Below are 18,495 nucleotides of genomic sequence, written 5' to 3'. Positions count from 1 at the left end.
TTTCACTGGACTATATTTGAAAAAAACCTTTGCACTGCTAAGATTTTGGGATTGATCCAGTCAACAAATGAGTTTCATCACTGAATGGATATTGGAACTTAAGTGATCTGGGTAGTCTTCCATGTGTCAAATGAATGAATCATGATTAATGTAAGAGCTTATTCGAGCATTGTGGCATGTTTGCTTTTTCATTGTAATGTAAACTTTTTTCTTTTTTCTTTTTTTCTCATCTTCTGCAACCATTAAAGATATCCTTTTATTTGAATCTTATAGACAAAGAGGATGGCAATAAGAGCACTCTGGACAAATGAGGATAACAAGCAACATTGAACAGCAAAGCAAGTCAGTCCAGAAATCAAAATATTTTCCATTTCCTTCACAGAGCCTACGATTCTTCATCTTCCTCAGCAAGTGAGAGAGAAATGAGAGAAAATCAGGAAGAGATTTCTAGCTGGGAAAAGTAGAGTGTGAAATTCAAGCATATATTACACAAAAAGTCATGGGAGATTATTTTTCCATTGAGCAAAAGAGGGAAATACCCGAAAGTCAGTGGGAAGGAAAAGGTCAATTGGAAAGCCACATAGAACAGACAGTCTGAATTCCAGCCTTATTAGCCACCAGAGGAATCACACAGGAGAGAAAACCATTGAGTGTTCAGATTGTGGGAAATGTTTCTGTGATAATTCCAACTTGGTGATTCACCAAAGGACTCGCACAGGAGAGAAACCATTTGAATGTCCTGATTGTGGGAAAAGTTTCAATACCAATTCCAGCCTGGTTAGACACCAGAGGATTCACACAGGAGAGAAACCCTTTAAATGTCCTGACTGTGGGAAACGTTTCAGTCAGAATTCCAACCTCATTTGCCACCAGAGGATTCACACCAGAGAGAAACCCTTTGAATGTCCTGACTGTGGGAAAGATCTTAGTACTAGGGTTAACCTTATAAATCATGTCCTTATATACACAGGGGAGAAACCGTTCAAGTGCCCTGAGTGTGGACAGTGCTTCAGGCAACAATCCACCCTTATCGCACACAGGAAAATCCACATGAAGCCTCAAGTAAGAAGTGTAGAGAAGTGTAATTTGACTACAAAGAATTTGTAATGGGGAAAAGAAAAAAATGGAACATATTACTTTGATAATGGTTATCTGGCCTTCAGCGTAAGTAGTTGCTGGATATTTAATTTTGTAGAAATTGGGCAATTATATAAAAATATTTTTGGGAGTGTTCTTTGCGTTTTTGTGATGGTAGATGATAGAATTTCCATGTTCCAGGAGTCCCAATCTTTTTCTTCCTGGGTGCCCCAAAGATTTTCAACCTCAGAATTTTCCAGCCAGCATCTCTTGGGGATTGGAGCTGTGAGACTATAGTTAAGAGATCGTAGCTTCTCATATAAGGAGAAAGCAAGAGGAGAAGAACGGGGGTTCAAAGTTTATCTTTTCCTAACAGTTTCAGGAATTCAGTGCACCAAGCGTGTATGTTCAGATTGTGTCAAGAATGAGGCACACAACTGGAAGAAACCATATGAACAGCAAATATGTTGGGGAGGTTGGGACAGTGACAAAAGCAGTGTAAAAGGGGCCGGAATAGCTCAGGCTGGTAAAGCCTGTTATTAAGAACACAAAGCCTGCAATTACTGCAGGTTCAAGCCCGGCCCGAGGTTGACTCAGCCTTCCATCCTTTATAAGGTAGGTAAAATGAGGACCCAGATTGTTGGGGGGGCAATAAGTTGACTTTGTAAAAATATACAAATAGAATGACACTATTGCCTTATACACTGTAAGCCGCCCTGAGTCTTCGGAGAAGGGCGGGGCATAAATGTAAACAAAAACAAAAAAATTCAGATGTAAAGGCTGTTCTGCCCTGCAGGTGACCTTCATGGTTCAAGAGCCATAAGAAGCAATTAGATTGAAACATGTCAGTTTCTACATTCTCCTCAGATTTTATTCCATTGGTGGTACATGCTTTAAAACTGGTTCGCCTTCATATTATGGTTGACTTGTGATTTGATGGACGTTTTCTTTTCTTGAAAACAATACGGAACTGATAATACCACTGCTGTCTTCTGTGATTTTTTTAAACTTCTATACCTAGAAAACAAACACAAGGTTTCCTAGTGGTGCACCATCCATTTAATATCCTGGACCTGGCAAAGGAATGTACCTGACCACCCAGGTACAATAGCGTGTTTCCCTCCTTCGGGGCAAAAGTTTCTTACCTGGGCCAGTACACTGGGTTACCTGGTCCTGAGCCTTCAGTTGCTGACTCCCTCCTCCTTTGATTTTGTGGACCAGAGTTGTCAATTTAGTTTGGCTGAGAGCCTGCAACTGGAAGCTAGGTCTCAGATAACTCTAGGTAGTTTAAATCAACCGGCACCCCCCCAAGAATTTACTGAGAAAAGCAACCCCTTGAGGCCCTCAGGCCCCACATTGAGTGCCAAGATTGTGAGATATAAAACCCCCAAATGGTATACTCACAATGTAAAGACAGATCTGGTTCACAATTCAAAGGTTTATTTCAAAAAGCGTTTGCAAAGGCGGCCTCCAAGTCTCTTCCCAAGCGGATTCCCGGCGGCGGGGCGTTGTAAAATGACCGCTCTGAAGCTGGGGCAACCAGACTAAGTTTTCTGTGCAGGAGCGGTGTTTAAACGGAGTGATGGTACGGATGAGTGATTGGCCAACTCACAGGTAAAAAAGAAAAATTTTAATACCTTTAAAAAGTGTCCCAGAGCTGAAATGAACGGCTAATTGGCACTTGGGAACTTCAACGGAGGGAGAAAAACAAAGAGGAGGTTAAAATACCAAAGCCCAAGAAAGAAAATTTTTGACTTTTACAATTAGATTTGGAGAAATTAAAAATAAGAAAAGAAAAAGAAACGCAAGGAAAAGTACTTTTTATGTGGATTTAAAATATTTTTGACAGCTTTGACATTTAGTTAGTCTGAGAATATTGTGGATTTGAGAGAGACATCTGCTGGTGGAAAAAGAGTACTGGAATATTGGTTGGAAGATAGAAGAGAAAATAACAGCTGTGACCTTAACTACTAAAAGATACCTTGAAACTTTAAATTAAGAAACAAAATTGAAATGTTAAAAAGTGGTATGGAGATTTTGAGAAATATATTTTGTACATGGAGAAATAAAATAATTAATTGATATTATTGTAAGAGATTAAGAATTAAGGGTGAATAGTGATACTGTTTATGTATTATGTTTTAAGAAGAGATAAAAAAATATGGAAAAAATAGGGTTGAAATTGAACATGTAAAATGTATTTGGGGGAAAAAAGAATAATATGATAGAAGCTGAAATAACAAGATATGGTAAAAAAATAATTGATTTGTGATAAAGAATTATATAAAAGAGATGAAAATGGAAAAAGTAGGAAGATTGGAATATCTTCCTCACATATAAGATGTGATCCAGTCAACACTGTTCATAAAATATGTAGGATGGAAGAAAAACTCTAATAAAACTTGTTTACAAAAAAAAAGTTTGAGTGTACTGTAAGAAGTAATCATGCTCCACCCACCCCCGAATGAAATATTTTGGGAAATTTTCAAAGAGGTAGAATATTAAATTCCCCAAAAGAGGAATGGAGAAAAAAAATCTTAACAAAGGCAGAAAGCAGCCCCAACAGCTTCCTGAAATCTTTAGAGGTGGATATTTTGTGCCCATTAAGATATCCAGGCCAGGTATTCAGAAACAAAAAACCTTCAACTCCAATTATGGGATTAAAATTTGCATTCCCCCACCCAAATTCTAAGGACAGGACCTTTTAGGACATAATAGGATTAACCCACCACCACTGAAATCACAAAACACAAAAGCCCCTTCATAGCACAATCCTTCATACTTCAAAGTCACAGAAACCTATAAAGCTCCATCCACTCATTCAGCCATTTTGTCAGCTTTCTCAGAACTACATGATGTTGTTGGTTCTGCTCATCAATAAACAGAATCTTTTTCAATCAGCCTCCATTTTATTTCCAGCGTCCTTCTCCCGGCTTGGAACCAAACCAGATTTTTCTTCCAACAGTAGCCACATTTATGGGTGTATGTATAATCTCTCTCCAGGATTTACAGATACGTAATTCTACCAGTAAAAGAGGGGAATTGGTTTGTTTTTTGACATGTTGTTTTCAAGAACAACATGTTGAAAAATGAAAACCCTTAAAACGGGAGCAGAAAGCTAGGACATGGATCCTCCTACACAGCACAACACATTCTCCACAGGATTGTGAAGAGACCCTGTAAGTCTACGATGACCAAACGTCAGAAGGCATTGAATTGCTCCTTTGCAAACTAAGACATTTTGTGAAAAGTCTTGCAGGAGTTGTGCCTTTTGATACAATGGGCTAGAAAAGGTGCTACCAGACTCCTCCTAAGGAGTCTTATAAACCTTTATAAGGTTTAGATATAGACAAAAAGGCAGCATCTCCAGCCAGGAATTGCATGGGTGAAAGATGGTGGGCCTTGTAGTCCAATGGCATCTACAGGTCTGCCTCACCCCTCTTCAACATCAATGCATTTCTAATTTGCCCCTATTGCAAATGGATTAGCGGAGGCACATGCAAGTTTCTTTTATTATTGCAGTGATTTTCAGTCTCTATTTTTTTAAAATCTGGGTGCTTGCTTTTCAAACCTTGGCTTTTCTTGGGGTTGATATGGGTGACTCTCTCTTGCGGGACCCAGATGGAGGACTTTAGTGTTGTCCAGTGGCACCCCAGTCGCCCCCTCCCTGCAACAGCTTCAGCGAATGGGTTAAACGCAGGGACCTTTCCTCTTGCGCCTAGAGAGAAGGCAGGAAAAGGGAGCTGGGAGCCCAGTTTCCACTTCCGCCCATTCCTTTGCCAGGTTATGCCAGGATATGCTGTGGAGAGTCAAACAAAGCTATAAACAGTAGCCAACATCAAAACAGATCATCCCAAACAAACCTTATTTCATTCTTCAACAAAATGACTAAATGAGTGGACCAGTGAAATGCTGTGGACATAGTATACTTAGATTTCAGGAAAGCATTTGATAAAGTAGATCACAGACTACTTCTTGGCAAGATAGAAAAATGTGGGATAGACAGCACCCACACAAAATAAGTTTTTAACTGGCTGACAAATCGTACTCAGCATGTAGTCCTCAATGGAACTACACCCTCATGGAGGAAAGAAAGCAGTGAGGTACCTTCAGGTTGCAGTTTAGACCCAGTACCAGTCATGAAATCCATTTTTTTTACTACTGGTTCTATGGGTGTGGCTTGGTGGGGTGATGTGGCTTGGTGGGCGTGGCTTGGTGGGCATGAACAGGGGAAGGATACTGCAAAATCCCCATTCCCTCCCCACTCCTGGGAGAAGGACATTGCAAAATCTCCATTTCCACCCCAGAGGTGGTATTTGCCAGTTCTCTGAACTACTCAAAATTTCCGCTACCAGTTCTCCAAATTGCTCAAAATTTCCACTACCGGTTCTCCAGAACCTGTCAGAACCTGTTGGATTTCATCCCTGCCCAGTACTCATCAAAATCTACATAAACAACCTAGAAAAGGGGACAGAAGGGGAACTTATCAAATTTTCAGATGACATTAAGTTGGCAGGAATTGCCAATGCCCCAAAAGACAAGCTCAAGATCCAAAAAAAGACTTGACAGACTTGAACAGTGGCCCCATCTAACAAAATGATATGACACAGATAAAAGTTTTACACTTAACCAGAAAAGCAACTGCATAGGTATAAACTAGGTGAATTGAGCCAGTATAAACTGGTTTAATGCCGGTAACTTTGAAAGGGATCTTGGGAATCCCAGTGGACGATCACTTAAACGTGATCCAACAATAAGTGATAGCAGCCAAAATAATCAATACAATCCTAGGCTGTATTAATACTTGGCTCAGTTGCAAAGGTCCGTTGCTAGGAGTCGAAAAGGACCTGCTGCCACGTAATTAGTGAAAATATCTTCCAAAGGACTTGGTGGAGACTGGACAAGCGTGTTTTTCCACTTCAGGTCGCTAGATGGCGATCAGGCAACATCTTTGCCTAGAAAGCCACACAAACTTTAGTGCCCGCCCTTGAGCTTGAAAGAGGAGTTTTTCAAACCATCGAGTACTGCATTGCTAGAAAGGATGGGAAGAGAGAAGTGCAGAGAAACTTCCTCTTCCGGATGACTCGTGGGAGAAAAGTGGTGGGCAGAGCGGCTTTTGTGCTCTTCCCGGGGTCGAAGCAGCAGCTGGCAGGTGAGTTGAGGGCAGCAGGTGGGAGGAGAGTCCGGGAGCAAGTCGGGCTGTTCGGTTCCCTCCACGGCCTGGAAGCAGAGAAGCAACTGGGCTGAAGCAGGTCAGCTGCTGCTGCTGCAGGTTCCTTCCCTCCCCAAATGGAAGCCCACTGGGGCTGCAGGCTGTGAAACTGGTGGCTGGAATTTTCTGCTGCTGGGAAGATTGAAAAAGTCTCTTTTAAATAAAAGTTGATTCTTTGGGAATGGCTTCCCTCCAGAGGTTGTGGCTGCTCCGTCACTGGAGGGTTTTAAGGGGAGATTGGACAGCCATTTGTTCAGAATCGAATAGGGTCTCCTGCCAGAACAGGGGATGGACTAGAAGACCTCCAAGGTCCCCCCCAACTCCATTATTCTGCTTTGGACCTGATTTCTCAGGGCAACAAGTTCAGACTCATGTGCCTCTGGTTTTTTTAGGTTGTTGACAAAATGAGGTTGGGATAAGAGGGCCTTTATACAGTCTTTGGGGTTGTGTGATTGAAATGCTCCATTTTAATGGTGGTGGCCCATTATGTCCTAAAAGTCCTGTCCTGTCTGTCTTAATCCCATCAACTGGAGCTGAAGGTGTTTTGTTTGTGAATAGATTGGCCCTCTCTTTCTAAATGGGCACAAAATCTCCACCTCTAAAGACTTCAGGCATCTGTTGGAAGCTGTTGGGGCTGCTTTCTGCCTTTTTAAAGATTTTTTTTTCTTCATTTCTCCTTTGGGGAAATACAATATTCTGCCTCTTTTAACATTCCCCAAAATATTTCATTCTTGGGGAAGGGGCTTTTTTTTCTTTTTCATTAGCATACATCATTTTCTAACATTTCAATTTTGATCAATTTTATGTCTCACTTTCAATTATTTTCACCTATAAACCATTCTATCTTTCATATTTCATTTGCTGGTCTATTTTTCTTAAACAGTATAGTTCTTCCTTGTTTGCTTCTTGCATATATATTTTTTCATTCTTGTATCATTTACTAACTTTTCAGTTTTATACCTTAATTTCAATTAATTTCTTTATTTTTTTCAATATTTAAAACATCCAGTATAGTTCTTTACCATCCAGTATAGTTCTCTCCAATCCATGCATCCTCAGACAACAAAACATAATCCATTTTATCTTTCACATTTCATCTACTTCTCCATTTTACATTAAACAGTATATTTCTTCTTTTTTGCTTCTTACATGCACTTCATTTCATTTTTTCTTACTTCCCTTTTACAATAAACTATATATTTCTTCTAATTTACTTCTTACATACAATTTTTACTACTAATATCCTTCCCTTAAATCAACCTATTGATGTTTTAATTTCCTTTCTGCTATCCATTTTTCTTCCCCTTTTAACCATTTTCTTTCGGTCTCTCCAAAATTCCAATTCTTAATGTTTTCCTCCTTTCTCCCATTCTCTTATCTTCTTCTTTTTTCTTTTTCTTGTATCTTCCTTTCGGCCTCCTTTCTCTAATTTTTATTCTTTTAATTTTCCTCCTCAATCTTTTCCCATTTGTTCCTCTTCTCTTCTTTGAGAGATATTTCCCCCTGTCCATTTTTATTCTGCCACTGTCAATCCCAGAGTAATCATTCTTCAATTATTTCTTTTTCAACATTGTATTCTTGCTCCTCCCGTCTTTCACTCATATTTTCTTTCTCCTCTCTTCTTTTACATTTCAACCATTCCTCTGCTTCTTTATTTCCCTTAAGTGATTCTCGCACCTTTTGAAGCATCTCCCTTAGTTCCTCATACTCATACTCCCAACTCTCCACGTTATCAATTTAAAGAGAAAGGATTTAATTCGAATTCAAGTCCATATAATGTCTCTTTTTTCTTTCCAAATAATGTCCAAGTCAAAAGTTCATATAAACTGTTCCAATTTGAGTCTTTATTCTTTCCACTCCTTTTGGAAATCGTGCCCCAGCTCTTTAAACAATTACTCCTCCAGTCATTTCCCAAGGTGGTCTAAGTAATGCAATGCTTTCCACCAGCAGATGTCTCTCTCCAATTCACAAATCCCCTCCACCCCCGCAACAAAATGTCACTTGTTAATCCACAAAGATAATTATTTCCTCTTCTTCAATTAAATCCTTTTATTAAAAATACTTTTCCTCAGTTTTCTTTTTCTTTTGTTATTTTTAATTTCTTCCCAGTCCAATTTTAAATCCAGATGGAAAGTTTCCTTTTAGGGCTTTGATCTTAAAGGTCCTCTTTGTTTTTTATTTTCCTTCACTTTGAGTTTCCGCGTGCCAATTAGCCACTAATTTCAGGTTGGAACTTCTTTCAAGTTTTAAGAATGTTTCCTTCTTAGCTGTGAATTGGCCAATCACTCACCTGATAACAATACTCTGTTCAATCACCACTCCTGCTCAAATCTTCCATGTGGCCGCCCTGGCTTTTGACAGCTCCTAATGACTGTCTTCCCATGCCACTGGGTCAGAGGCTAATGCCGGCGCTCCAGGGAATTTAGAACTTCCCTGTTTGCACCGGCCGATGCTTCCTTTCTTCACTGTCCCTCCAGGACAGCTATGGTCCAGAAAGGACCCCCAAAATGACTGGAATTTTGGCGTTCTCTCCAGAGCACCGAGACACACCGTCCAGTTGCGACGCTGGCCAACTTACGCATGATGGTTTGTATGAGATGTTTGTGCTGATATGCTGTGTTTGGTTTTCGTCAAACGTGTCACTGCATTATGGCCAACCATCTCACTTTGGTCTGGTCTGTGCAAAGGACAATGTTCCAGAATTCCTGTGATTTGTTCAGTCTTTTTCTAATTGCACTGTCATGAATCTTAACATTTAACATGCTGACCAGCAATTGTGTTGTAAATGTTGTACCTTGATGAACGTATCTTTTCTTTTATGTACATTGAGAGCATATGCACCAAGACAAATTCCTTGTGTGTCCAATCACACTTGGCCAATAAAAAATTCTATTCTGTTCTATTCTATTCTAATTGAAACCTGTAGAGTCTCAAATAAAAGTCTTTGTTTTTTAGCAATTTCTCTGGCCATTGCATCGTTTGACCCTGGCGTGTATTTTCTTGGATATCTATTCCTGGGAAGATTGGCAACTGTCTGGGATGTTTCCCACTTATGAATAATCTTCCTCACTGTAGAATGATGGATTTTAAATTGTTTAGAAATGGCCGTTTAAACTTTCCCAAATTGATTGGCAGCAACAATGTCTTCTCTAAGATCATTGCTGGTGGATTTTTGGCATTGTGTTAACACACACCTCAATGCCAAAGACCAGGAAACTCCTACAACTTCAGCTTTTATAGATGTAGTCTACTAGCTAATGATCAATTGATCAAGGGCACTTTATTAGCAGTACTTGGCTGCTAGTTCACCTCTTTATACAATGGAAGCAGTGAGAAATTTCCTAATGGTGAGAACAATTAACCAGCAAAATGGTTTGCCTTTAGCCATTGTGGTGCTCCATCACTGGAAGCTTTTCATAAGAGACGTAGTAGCCGCTTGTCCAAAATGGTATAGGGCAGTGGTAGTCAACCTGGTCCCTACCGCCCACTAGTGGGCATTCCAGCTTTCATGGTGGGCGGTAGGGCTTTTGTCCAATACTGAAGCACTTTCCTTTTTAAAAAAAATTTAATTGACTTTTTAAAAAATTTTCATAGCATTATTTAAAAACATTTTCATTAGGTTTTCATAAAATTCCTTGTGACAATTTAAATTTCTGAAAATATACTATTTGTATTGCCCACGCATAAGATTAGTTCACGGTACGCAAGTGAAACTAAATGGTGCTATAGTGCAACCACAAACAAAAGAGCCTCGTCCCAGAATAGCTCGCGCATCTGCCCCCAAACCACCCAGCTGTAACAGACAAGCAGAGCTGGTAGCCGGTGCCCCAGCCCAAACCCAATCCACGATGTAAACAGAGATACAAAAGTGAGTGGTAGGTATAAAAAGGTTGACTACCCCTGGTATAGGGTCTCCTGCTTGAGCAGAGGCTGGATTAGAAGACCTGCAAGGTCCCTTCCAATTCTGTTATTCTCTTCTGTTCTGTTCTGCTGATATTTATGATACCCTGATAAGTAAAACCATAGAAATGATAAAGGGTTTAGTTTCTTTTTCACTTTACTGTATGTGAAAACAACCTTTTGCACTGCTAAGAATTTGTGATTGACCCAGTCAACAAGTGAATTTCATCATTGAATGGATATTCAAACTTGGATCTGGGTAGTCTTCCATGTGTCGTGAGTAATGTAAGAGCTTCTTTGAGTATTGTGGCATGTTTGCTTTTTCATTGTAATGTAAATGTTTTTCTTTTTTTTCCATCTTATGCAACCATTTTATGCACAATTAAAGATACATTTTTATTTGAATCTTATAGACAAAGAGAATGGCAATAAGAGCGCTTTGGACAACTGAGGATAAAAAGCAACATTGAATAGGAAAGCAAGTCAGTCCCGAAATCAAAATATTTTCCATTTCCTTCACAGAGCCTACAATTCTTCACCTTCCTCAGCAAGTGAGAGAGAAATGAGAGAAAATCAGGAAGAGATTTCTAGCTCGGAAAAGAAGAGTGTGAAATTCAAGCATACATTACATGAAAAGTCAAGGGAGATTATTCTTCCATTAGGTAAAAGACGGAAATATCTGGAAGTTACTGGGAGGAAAAGGTCAATTGGAAATCAATGTAGAGCAGACAGTCCTGATGGTGAGAAAATTGAATGTCCTGATTGTGAGAAAAGTTTGTCTCAGAATTCCCAGCTCATGAAACACCAGAGGACTCACACGGGCAAGAAACCCTTTGAATGTCCTGATTGTGAAAAAAAATTCACTACCAATTCCAACCTTATTAGCCACCAGATGATTCACACAGGTGAGAAACTCTGTAAATGTCTTGAATGTGGGAATAGTTTTAGTCGGAATTCTGACCTTGTTGCACATCAGAGGACTCACACAGGAGAGAAACCATTTGAATGTCCTGTTTGTGGGAAAAGTTTTAGTCGTAATTCCAGCCTGGTGATACACCAGAGAACTCACACAGGAGAGAAACCCTTTGAATGTCCTGATTGTGAGAAAAGTTTCAGTACCAGTTCCAGCCTGGGGAAACACCAGAGGACTCACACAAGGGAGAAACCCTTTCAATGCCCTGTTTGTGGGAAAAGTTTTAGTCGTAATTCCAACCTGGTGATACACCAGAGAACTCACACAGGAGAGAAACCCTTTGAATGTCTTGTTTGTGGGAAAAGTTTCAGTCAGAATTCCATCCTGGTGATACACCAGAGGACTCACACAGGGGAGAAACCGTTTCAATGTCCTGTTTGTGGGAAAAGTTTCAGTCAGAATTCCCATCTTATTAGCCACCAGAAGATTCATACAGAAGATAAACCATTTGAATGTTCTGAGTGTGGAAGACGTTTCAATCTGTATTCCAGCCTGGTGAAACACCAGAGGACTCATACAGGAGAGAAACCTTTTGAATGTCCTGACTGTGGAAGAAGTTTCAGTCGAAATTCCCACCTTATTAGCCACCAGAGGATTCACACAGCAGAGAAACCCTTTGAATGTTCTGATTGTGGTAAAAGTTTCACTCAGAGGTCTCATCTCATGATGCATCAGAGGACTCACACAGGAGAGAAACCCTTTAAATGTCCTGATTGTGGGAGAAGTTTCAGTACCAATTCCAGCCTGGAGAGACACCAGAGGATTCACACAGGAGAGAAACCCTTTGAATGTCCTGATTGTGAGAAAAGTTTCAGGACCAGTTCCAGCCTGGTGAAACACCAGAGGACTCACACAGGAGAGAAACCGTTTCAATGTCCTGTTTGTGGGAAAAGTTTCAGAGAGAATTTCAACCTAGTGATACACCAGAGAACTCACACAGGAGAGAAACCCTTTGAATGTCCTGATTGTGGGAAAAGTTTCAGTATCAATTCCAGCCTGGTGAAACACCAGAGGACTCACACAGGAGAGAAACCCTTTGAATGTCCTGATTGTGGAAGAAGTTTCAGTCAGAATTACAGCCTGGTGAAACATCAGAGGACTCACACAGGAGAGAAACCATTTGAATGTTCTGAGTGTGGAAGAAGTTTCAGTACCAATTCCAGCCTAGAGAGACACCAGAGGATTCACACAGGAGAGAAACCCTTTGGGTGTCCTGTTTGTGGGAAAAGTTTCAGTGATATTTCCACTCTGGTTAAACACCAGAGGACTCACACAGGAGAGAAACTATGAGTGTCCAGCCTGTGGGAAAGATCTCAGCACTAGGTTTAACCTTCTAAAAACCATTTAAGTGTCCCAAGTGTGGACGGTCCTTCAGGCAACGTTGCACTATTATTGCACACAGGAAAATCCACATGAGACCCAAAGTGATGAGTGTAGAGAAGGCTTGAATTTCATTTCTAATGTCCCGTTTTAAGTCCAGTTGAGAAACTGACTATTTAATTAGACTACAAAGAATTTGTAATGGTATTGGGCTGATTTATTTTTTTTTTGCAAATATGTAATGATATTATATGGGATGGGGAAAAAAAGAAATTGCAACCTATTAGTATGATAATGGTTATCTGGCCATCAGCAGAAGTGGTTGTGGGATATTTATTTTTGCAGAAATTGTGCAATTATGTAAAAATATATTGGGAGCATTCTTTGCATTTTTATCATGGGAGATGATAGAAATGCCACATATAGAGTCCCAGCCTTTTTCTTCCTTGCCTGCCCCAAGATTTTCAGCCTCAGAATTCCCCAGCCAGCATCTCTTGTGGATTGGAGCACTCGGACTATAGTTGGAGATTGTGGTTCCTCGTATAAGGAGAAAGCGAAAGAAGAGAAGTAGAGGAGTTTCAACTTTCATTTTTTCCTAACAGTTCCAGGAATTCAGTGCACTAAGCACGTCTGTTCAGATTGTGTCAGGAATGAGGCACACAAGTGGAAGAAACCATATGAATAGCAAATATATTGGGGAGTTTGGGGTAGTGACAAAACCAGTGCAAAATTTCAGATGTAAATGCCGTTGTGCCTTGCAGGTGACCTTCAAAGGTATGGTATGAGGAAAGTAGGATACATGGTTACTTTCAAAGACACTGTATAAGAAATGTTTTTTTGTTCGTTTGGGAGAAAATTAGAGAACAGCATTATTTGAAGATACCACTTTGGCTTTCAACAATGGAAGCACTTGTTCATCAAAATCTATATATATATAAAAGCAAAAAGCACTCACGCCATAATCATGAAATCTCCAGAACGTAAAAGCTTACAAACTTGAAATTTGCCACGTATGTTCCTCTTGGCTTCTAGGTGCTCATTAAGAAAGGATTTTTCGAAATGATCATCAGATCATTAGTATTTTCTATATTATAACACACACTGATGCTAATGAGTTAGATGTTCTACTCCCCCTTCCAACTTGAAAATAACTCTGGAGAGAAGGAGATAGCATAGGACAGGCTTCCGTCGGGTAAGGCTGAGGGAGAGAAGGCTAGAAAGCCTGAGGGAGAGAAGAGGTGTCAGGGAATGTAGATTTAATAGCTGTAAGCTGATGGAAGGTTGTAAGCGGAAGCAACTGAAAGCTGATGCAATGGGAATGATTCATCATTTGGAATCGCTGGTTTAAAACTCTGATGGGGTCCACACAAGACTGTTACCATTTTAAGAGGTGTCTATATATAGAATAGAATAGAATAGAATAGAATAGAATAGAATAGAATAGAATAGAATAGAATAGAATAGAATAGAATTTTATTGGCCAAGTGTGATTGGACACACAAGGAGTTTGTCTTGGTGCATATGCTCTCAGTGTACATAAAAGAAAAGATACATTTATCAAGGTACAACATTTACAACACAATTGATGTTCAGTATATCAATATAAATCATAAGGATTGCCAGCAACGAGTTATAGTCATACAGTCATAAGTGGAAAGAGATTGGTGATGGGAACTATGAAACGATTAATAGTAGTGCAGATTCAGTAAATAGTCTGACAGTGTTGAGGGAATTATTTGTTTAGCAGAGCGATGGCCTTCGGGAAAAAACTGTTCTTGTGTCTAGTTGTTCTGGTGTGCAGTGCTCTATAGCGTCGTTTTGAGGGTAGGAGTTGAAACAGTTTATGTCCAGGATGCGAGGGATCTGTAAATATTTTCACGGCCCTCTTCTTGATTCGTGCAGTATACAGGTCCTCAATGGAAGGCAGGTTGGTAGCAATTATTTTTTCTGCAGTTCTAATTATCCTCTGAAGTCTGTGTTTTTCTTGTTGGTGACCATTAGAGGGCATCTCTCTCTCTTGTGTATCTTATTGCTTTCCTTGTGTTCGTAGCTGTATGATAAGGTATCTACCATGTATATGTATGTATATATTTAGTTGTATATAAACCACTGTTAATTATCTAAAGGCTCTGTGTTCTGTGTGCTGTGTTTTGCTCCTGGGTTTATCTCATAATGCTAGTCACAGCAAAACTCTGATAAGGTGATAGGATAGGAGATGTTTCTGTGTGGCAAGCCTGAGGGAGAGAAGGGGAGAGGAGAGGCTGACTGTAACTACTCATTAATTTTCAAGCTGTAAGGCACATAGTTTCATAGCAAAGCACAGATATCCATCTAATATCACTAGTATGGGAAATATCATTAGATATAAAGACACTCTGAATGAAACGGGTAAGTTCAAAAATAAACAAGAATTGAAAGAGCAAGGGATTGATGAGGTTTGCAAATACAATCTAGATATGAAAAAGTTACTAAATTATATGGTTCTTATATGGATTTGACAGAATTGGGTAAGATAATGGGGTAAGATAACAGAAGAGAGGGTGATAAACGAACTTATAGCTGTTTATTGGGTATCAAATTAGAAGAACAAGTGAAGAATGATAGCATGGGCAAAAAAAAATTGGTTATACAATAGAATTAGAAAAATGGCAACAACTATGGGATAGAAACTACAAATCAACGTCAACCGCATATAAAGAAAACTTGTATAAGATGTTTTGTAGAGGGCATTTTCCACCAACAAGATTGGCAAAGATGTTTGAAGATAAATCAGCGAAATGTTGGAAATGTCCCCAGACACCTGGGTCTCATTATATGTGGTGGATATGCACAGAAGGCAAAAATACCGGGCAGAAATATGTGATTGGAGAAGATGTTACAACAACATATTAATTTGAAACCCGAAATATTTTTGTTGAGGATTTTACCAGAAGCTTATTGTAAAGAAAATGTAATAATAACTGCAGCTAGAATTATATTTGTACAAAATTGGAAAAGTGAAGAAATTCCTACGGATGAGAATGTGATTAGGAAAATATTTGAACGTGCAGAAATGAATAGGTTAACACTTGCAATTAAAGAGAAGGAACAAACTAAATAATATTGTATGGGAACTATTTTACCGATGGTTAGAGAATAAATATGAAAGCTAGAAACAAAAGTAGATTGGTGAAATATAGAAAATATATTAATGAATATGGCTGTAAATTTTGTTATCGCACAAGATATTTGTACCCAGACGAAACACTGCTTAATGGAAGATGGATTGTTCGTATTAAAATAAAATAAAAAATTTATTGAAAAAAAAAGTGGTGCTCCATCAATTGAGGCTTTTTAGAAGAGATGAGAAAACCATTTGTCTGAAATGGTATAGGACAGTGATGGCTAACCTTTTTGCCATCGCGTGCCAGGAGTGGGGTGGGAGGGGTCACGTGCATGAGTGGGTAGGACCAAAAGTTAGCAAACGGGTCATTTTCGACCTCCAGAGGACCTCCGGTGGGGGGTCGGGAAGGCCATTTTCACCCTCCCCAGATTCCTAGAGAGGCTCTGGAGCCAGGTGAGAGAGAAAAATGGGCCTTTCCCACCACCTCCCGAGGCCCTTTGGAGGCAGGAAACAGCCTGTTTCCCTACTTCTGGTGGGCCCAGAAGGCCCGAAAAGCAGCTGGCCGGCACGTACATGCGCGCCAGAGCTGAGCTCGCATGCCCACTGATATGGCTACACGTGCCACGTGTGGCACGCGTGCCATAGGTTCGCCATCACGGGTATAGGGCGTCCTGCTGAAGCATGGGTTGGATTAGAAGACCTGCAAGGTCCCTTCCAATTCTGTTATTCTCTCCTGTTCTGTTGCATGATATTTATGATACCCTGAGAAGTAAAACCATATAAATCAAAGAGAGAGTGGGTTTTTTTTTATTGAAAAAGTTTTTACAAAAATTTTTTCCCCCTCCCCCCTCCATCCCCTCCCCGCTCCCTCCAAAACCACCCTCCTCCCTCCCCCCCGACTTCCCAGACCAAACACAAGGTATAGTTCAAAAAGAAAACAATCATACGCTAAATTTTCCCTAACACAAATTATAGTCCTCCCCTTCTTCTCAAATCCTAACTTCTCCCATACAAATCAGAGATAAATACATCCTATCATTCAAAGGCAATCTGATATCTCTTAATCTGATATTTATTTTGCGTATATTCAATCCATTTTTTTCCATTCAGTTAGATATTTTTCTTGTGTAGTGTCTTTCAAAAAGGCTGAGATTTTGGCCATTTCAGCCAAATTAGTAACTTTCAATATCCATTTTTCTATAGTAGGTAATTCTTTTTTCTTCCAGTATTGTCCTATCAATAGTCTTGCTGCTGTTATTAAGTTTAAAATCAGCTTAGTCTCAGTTACTGTACAGTCCGTAATAATTCCCAATAAGAAATATTGCGGTAGGAACTTTATCTTCTTTTTCAAAACATTTTGTATAATCCACCAGATCCTTATCCAAAAAGCCTTAATCTTCTTACAAGTTCACCAAATATGAAAATACGTAGTACCACCACAATTACATCTCCAACATTTCGCTTGCATATCTGGATACATACATGATAATTTCTTAGGTTCTAAATGCCACCTATAAAACATTTTATAAAAATTTTCTCTTAAGTTCTGTGCTTGTGTAAACTTAACATTTCTAACCCAATTTTTTCCCCAAGTTTCCAAAAATATTGGTTCCTGAATATTTTGTGCCATTTTATCATACAATCCTTTACTAAATCCCTTTCAGAATCTATTTCTATCAGCACATTATACAATCTCTTTATATGCGCCTGGGTTTGATTTCTAATTTGTTTTACCAAATTTTCTTCATTCTGCATGATACCAATTTTCTGATCTTTTTTCCACCTAGCTCGTAATTGCCCATATTGGAACCAAGTATAATTTCTCCCTTCTTTTAGTGTATGCAAGGATTTTAATTATAAATTACCTCTCTCAGTATATAGAAGATCTTTATAAGTAATCATTTCCTGTTTCTGTTCTATATTTATATTCTCTATTGCATGCCCGGGATTTGCCCAAATAGGAATTTGGTAATTTAACTTGTGATAATATTTCTTCCAGACACGCAGAAGAACATGATTCTTAAAGGCTCTATCCACTTTTTTTATCATACAATAAATATGCATGCCATCCATATAATAAATCATAACCTTCTATATTCAAAATCCTTTCCTCCGTTAAATTAAACCAATCACTTATTACAGAAAGAGCAGCTGCTTCATAATATAATTTAAAGTTGGGCATTTTTAAACCTCCTCTTTCAAATAAAACCTCCTCTTTCAAATAAAATAAAATAATCTTGAATTATTTTCATTTTAACTCTCGCTTTTTTACCTTCCCATATAAATTTATTAATTCCAGTCTGCCATTCTTCCAAATTTTTATCTTTTTTAATTATTGGTATCATCTGAAACAAAAATAAATATCTAGGTAAAACATTCATTTTAATAGCTGCTATTCTCCCCAATAGTGATAATTGTAATTTTTTCCAACTGAGCATTTCCTTCTGAACTTTTTGCCATAACACCTCAAAGTTATTCTTATACAATTTCACATTTGATGAAGTAATATAAACCCCTAGATATTTAACCTTTTTTACAATTTCAAATCCTGTTGTTTCCTCTAATTTTTATTTCTGTTGTCTAGTCATATTTTTTGTTATCACTTTTGATGTATTCTGATTTACTTTAAACCCTGACACCTTTCCATATTGACCAATTATTTCCAACAAACATACACTTGAGTTTATAGGATTTGACAAAATAATCACCAAATCATCTGCAAACGCTCTCACTTTATACTCATGTTGTCTAATTTTAATTCCCTCTATCTCCTTTAACTCTCTTATTTTATCTAGTAGTGGCGCCAAAGTTAAAATAAACAATAATGGTGATAAAGGACACCCCTGTCTTGTTCCTTTCGCAATCTTAAAAGCTTCTGTCAAACTACCATTAATTATTATCTGGGCTGTT

The 18,495-nt window shown here is 38.9% G+C and overlaps 2 protein-coding genes across 2 annotated transcripts in view; both read left to right on the top strand.

Moving 5' to 3' along the window:
- Window positions 1–307: 307 nt before the first annotated feature.
- LOC131190353 (gastrula zinc finger protein XlCGF9.1-like) lies at window positions 308–4,883 on the top strand. The gene is made up of 2 exons (XM_058167674.1): window positions 308–338; window positions 524–4,883. The coding sequence occupies exons 1-2, from the start codon at window positions 308–310 to the stop codon at window positions 1,105–1,107; spliced, it is 615 nt and encodes a 204-aa protein (XP_058023657.1). The 3' UTR covers window positions 1,108–4,883.
- A 1,125-nt stretch (window positions 4,884–6,008) lies between these two features.
- Window positions 6,009–18,495, top strand: part of LOC131190352 (zinc finger protein 850-like) — a 33,319-nt gene continuing 20,832 nt past the window's right edge. The window contains exons 1-3 of the mRNA XM_058167673.1: window positions 6,009–6,229; window positions 10,603–12,449; window positions 13,244–13,256. Coding sequence (XP_058023656.1) covers window positions 10,752–12,449; window positions 13,244–13,256 — 1,711 coding nt within the window. The 5' untranslated portion in view covers window positions 6,009–6,229; window positions 10,603–10,751. The remainder of the gene's footprint in view (window positions 6,230–10,602; window positions 12,450–13,243; window positions 13,257–18,495) is intronic.

Source organism: Ahaetulla prasina, chromosome 2 (genome assembly GCF_028640845.1).
Source record: "Ahaetulla prasina isolate Xishuangbanna chromosome 2, ASM2864084v1, whole genome shotgun sequence".
Taxonomy (NCBI): Eukaryota; Metazoa; Chordata; class Lepidosauria; order Squamata; family Colubridae; genus Ahaetulla; species Ahaetulla prasina.
The sequence above is the reverse complement of the archived record's forward strand: the minus strand, read 5'-3'. Positions and strand labels throughout refer to the sequence as shown.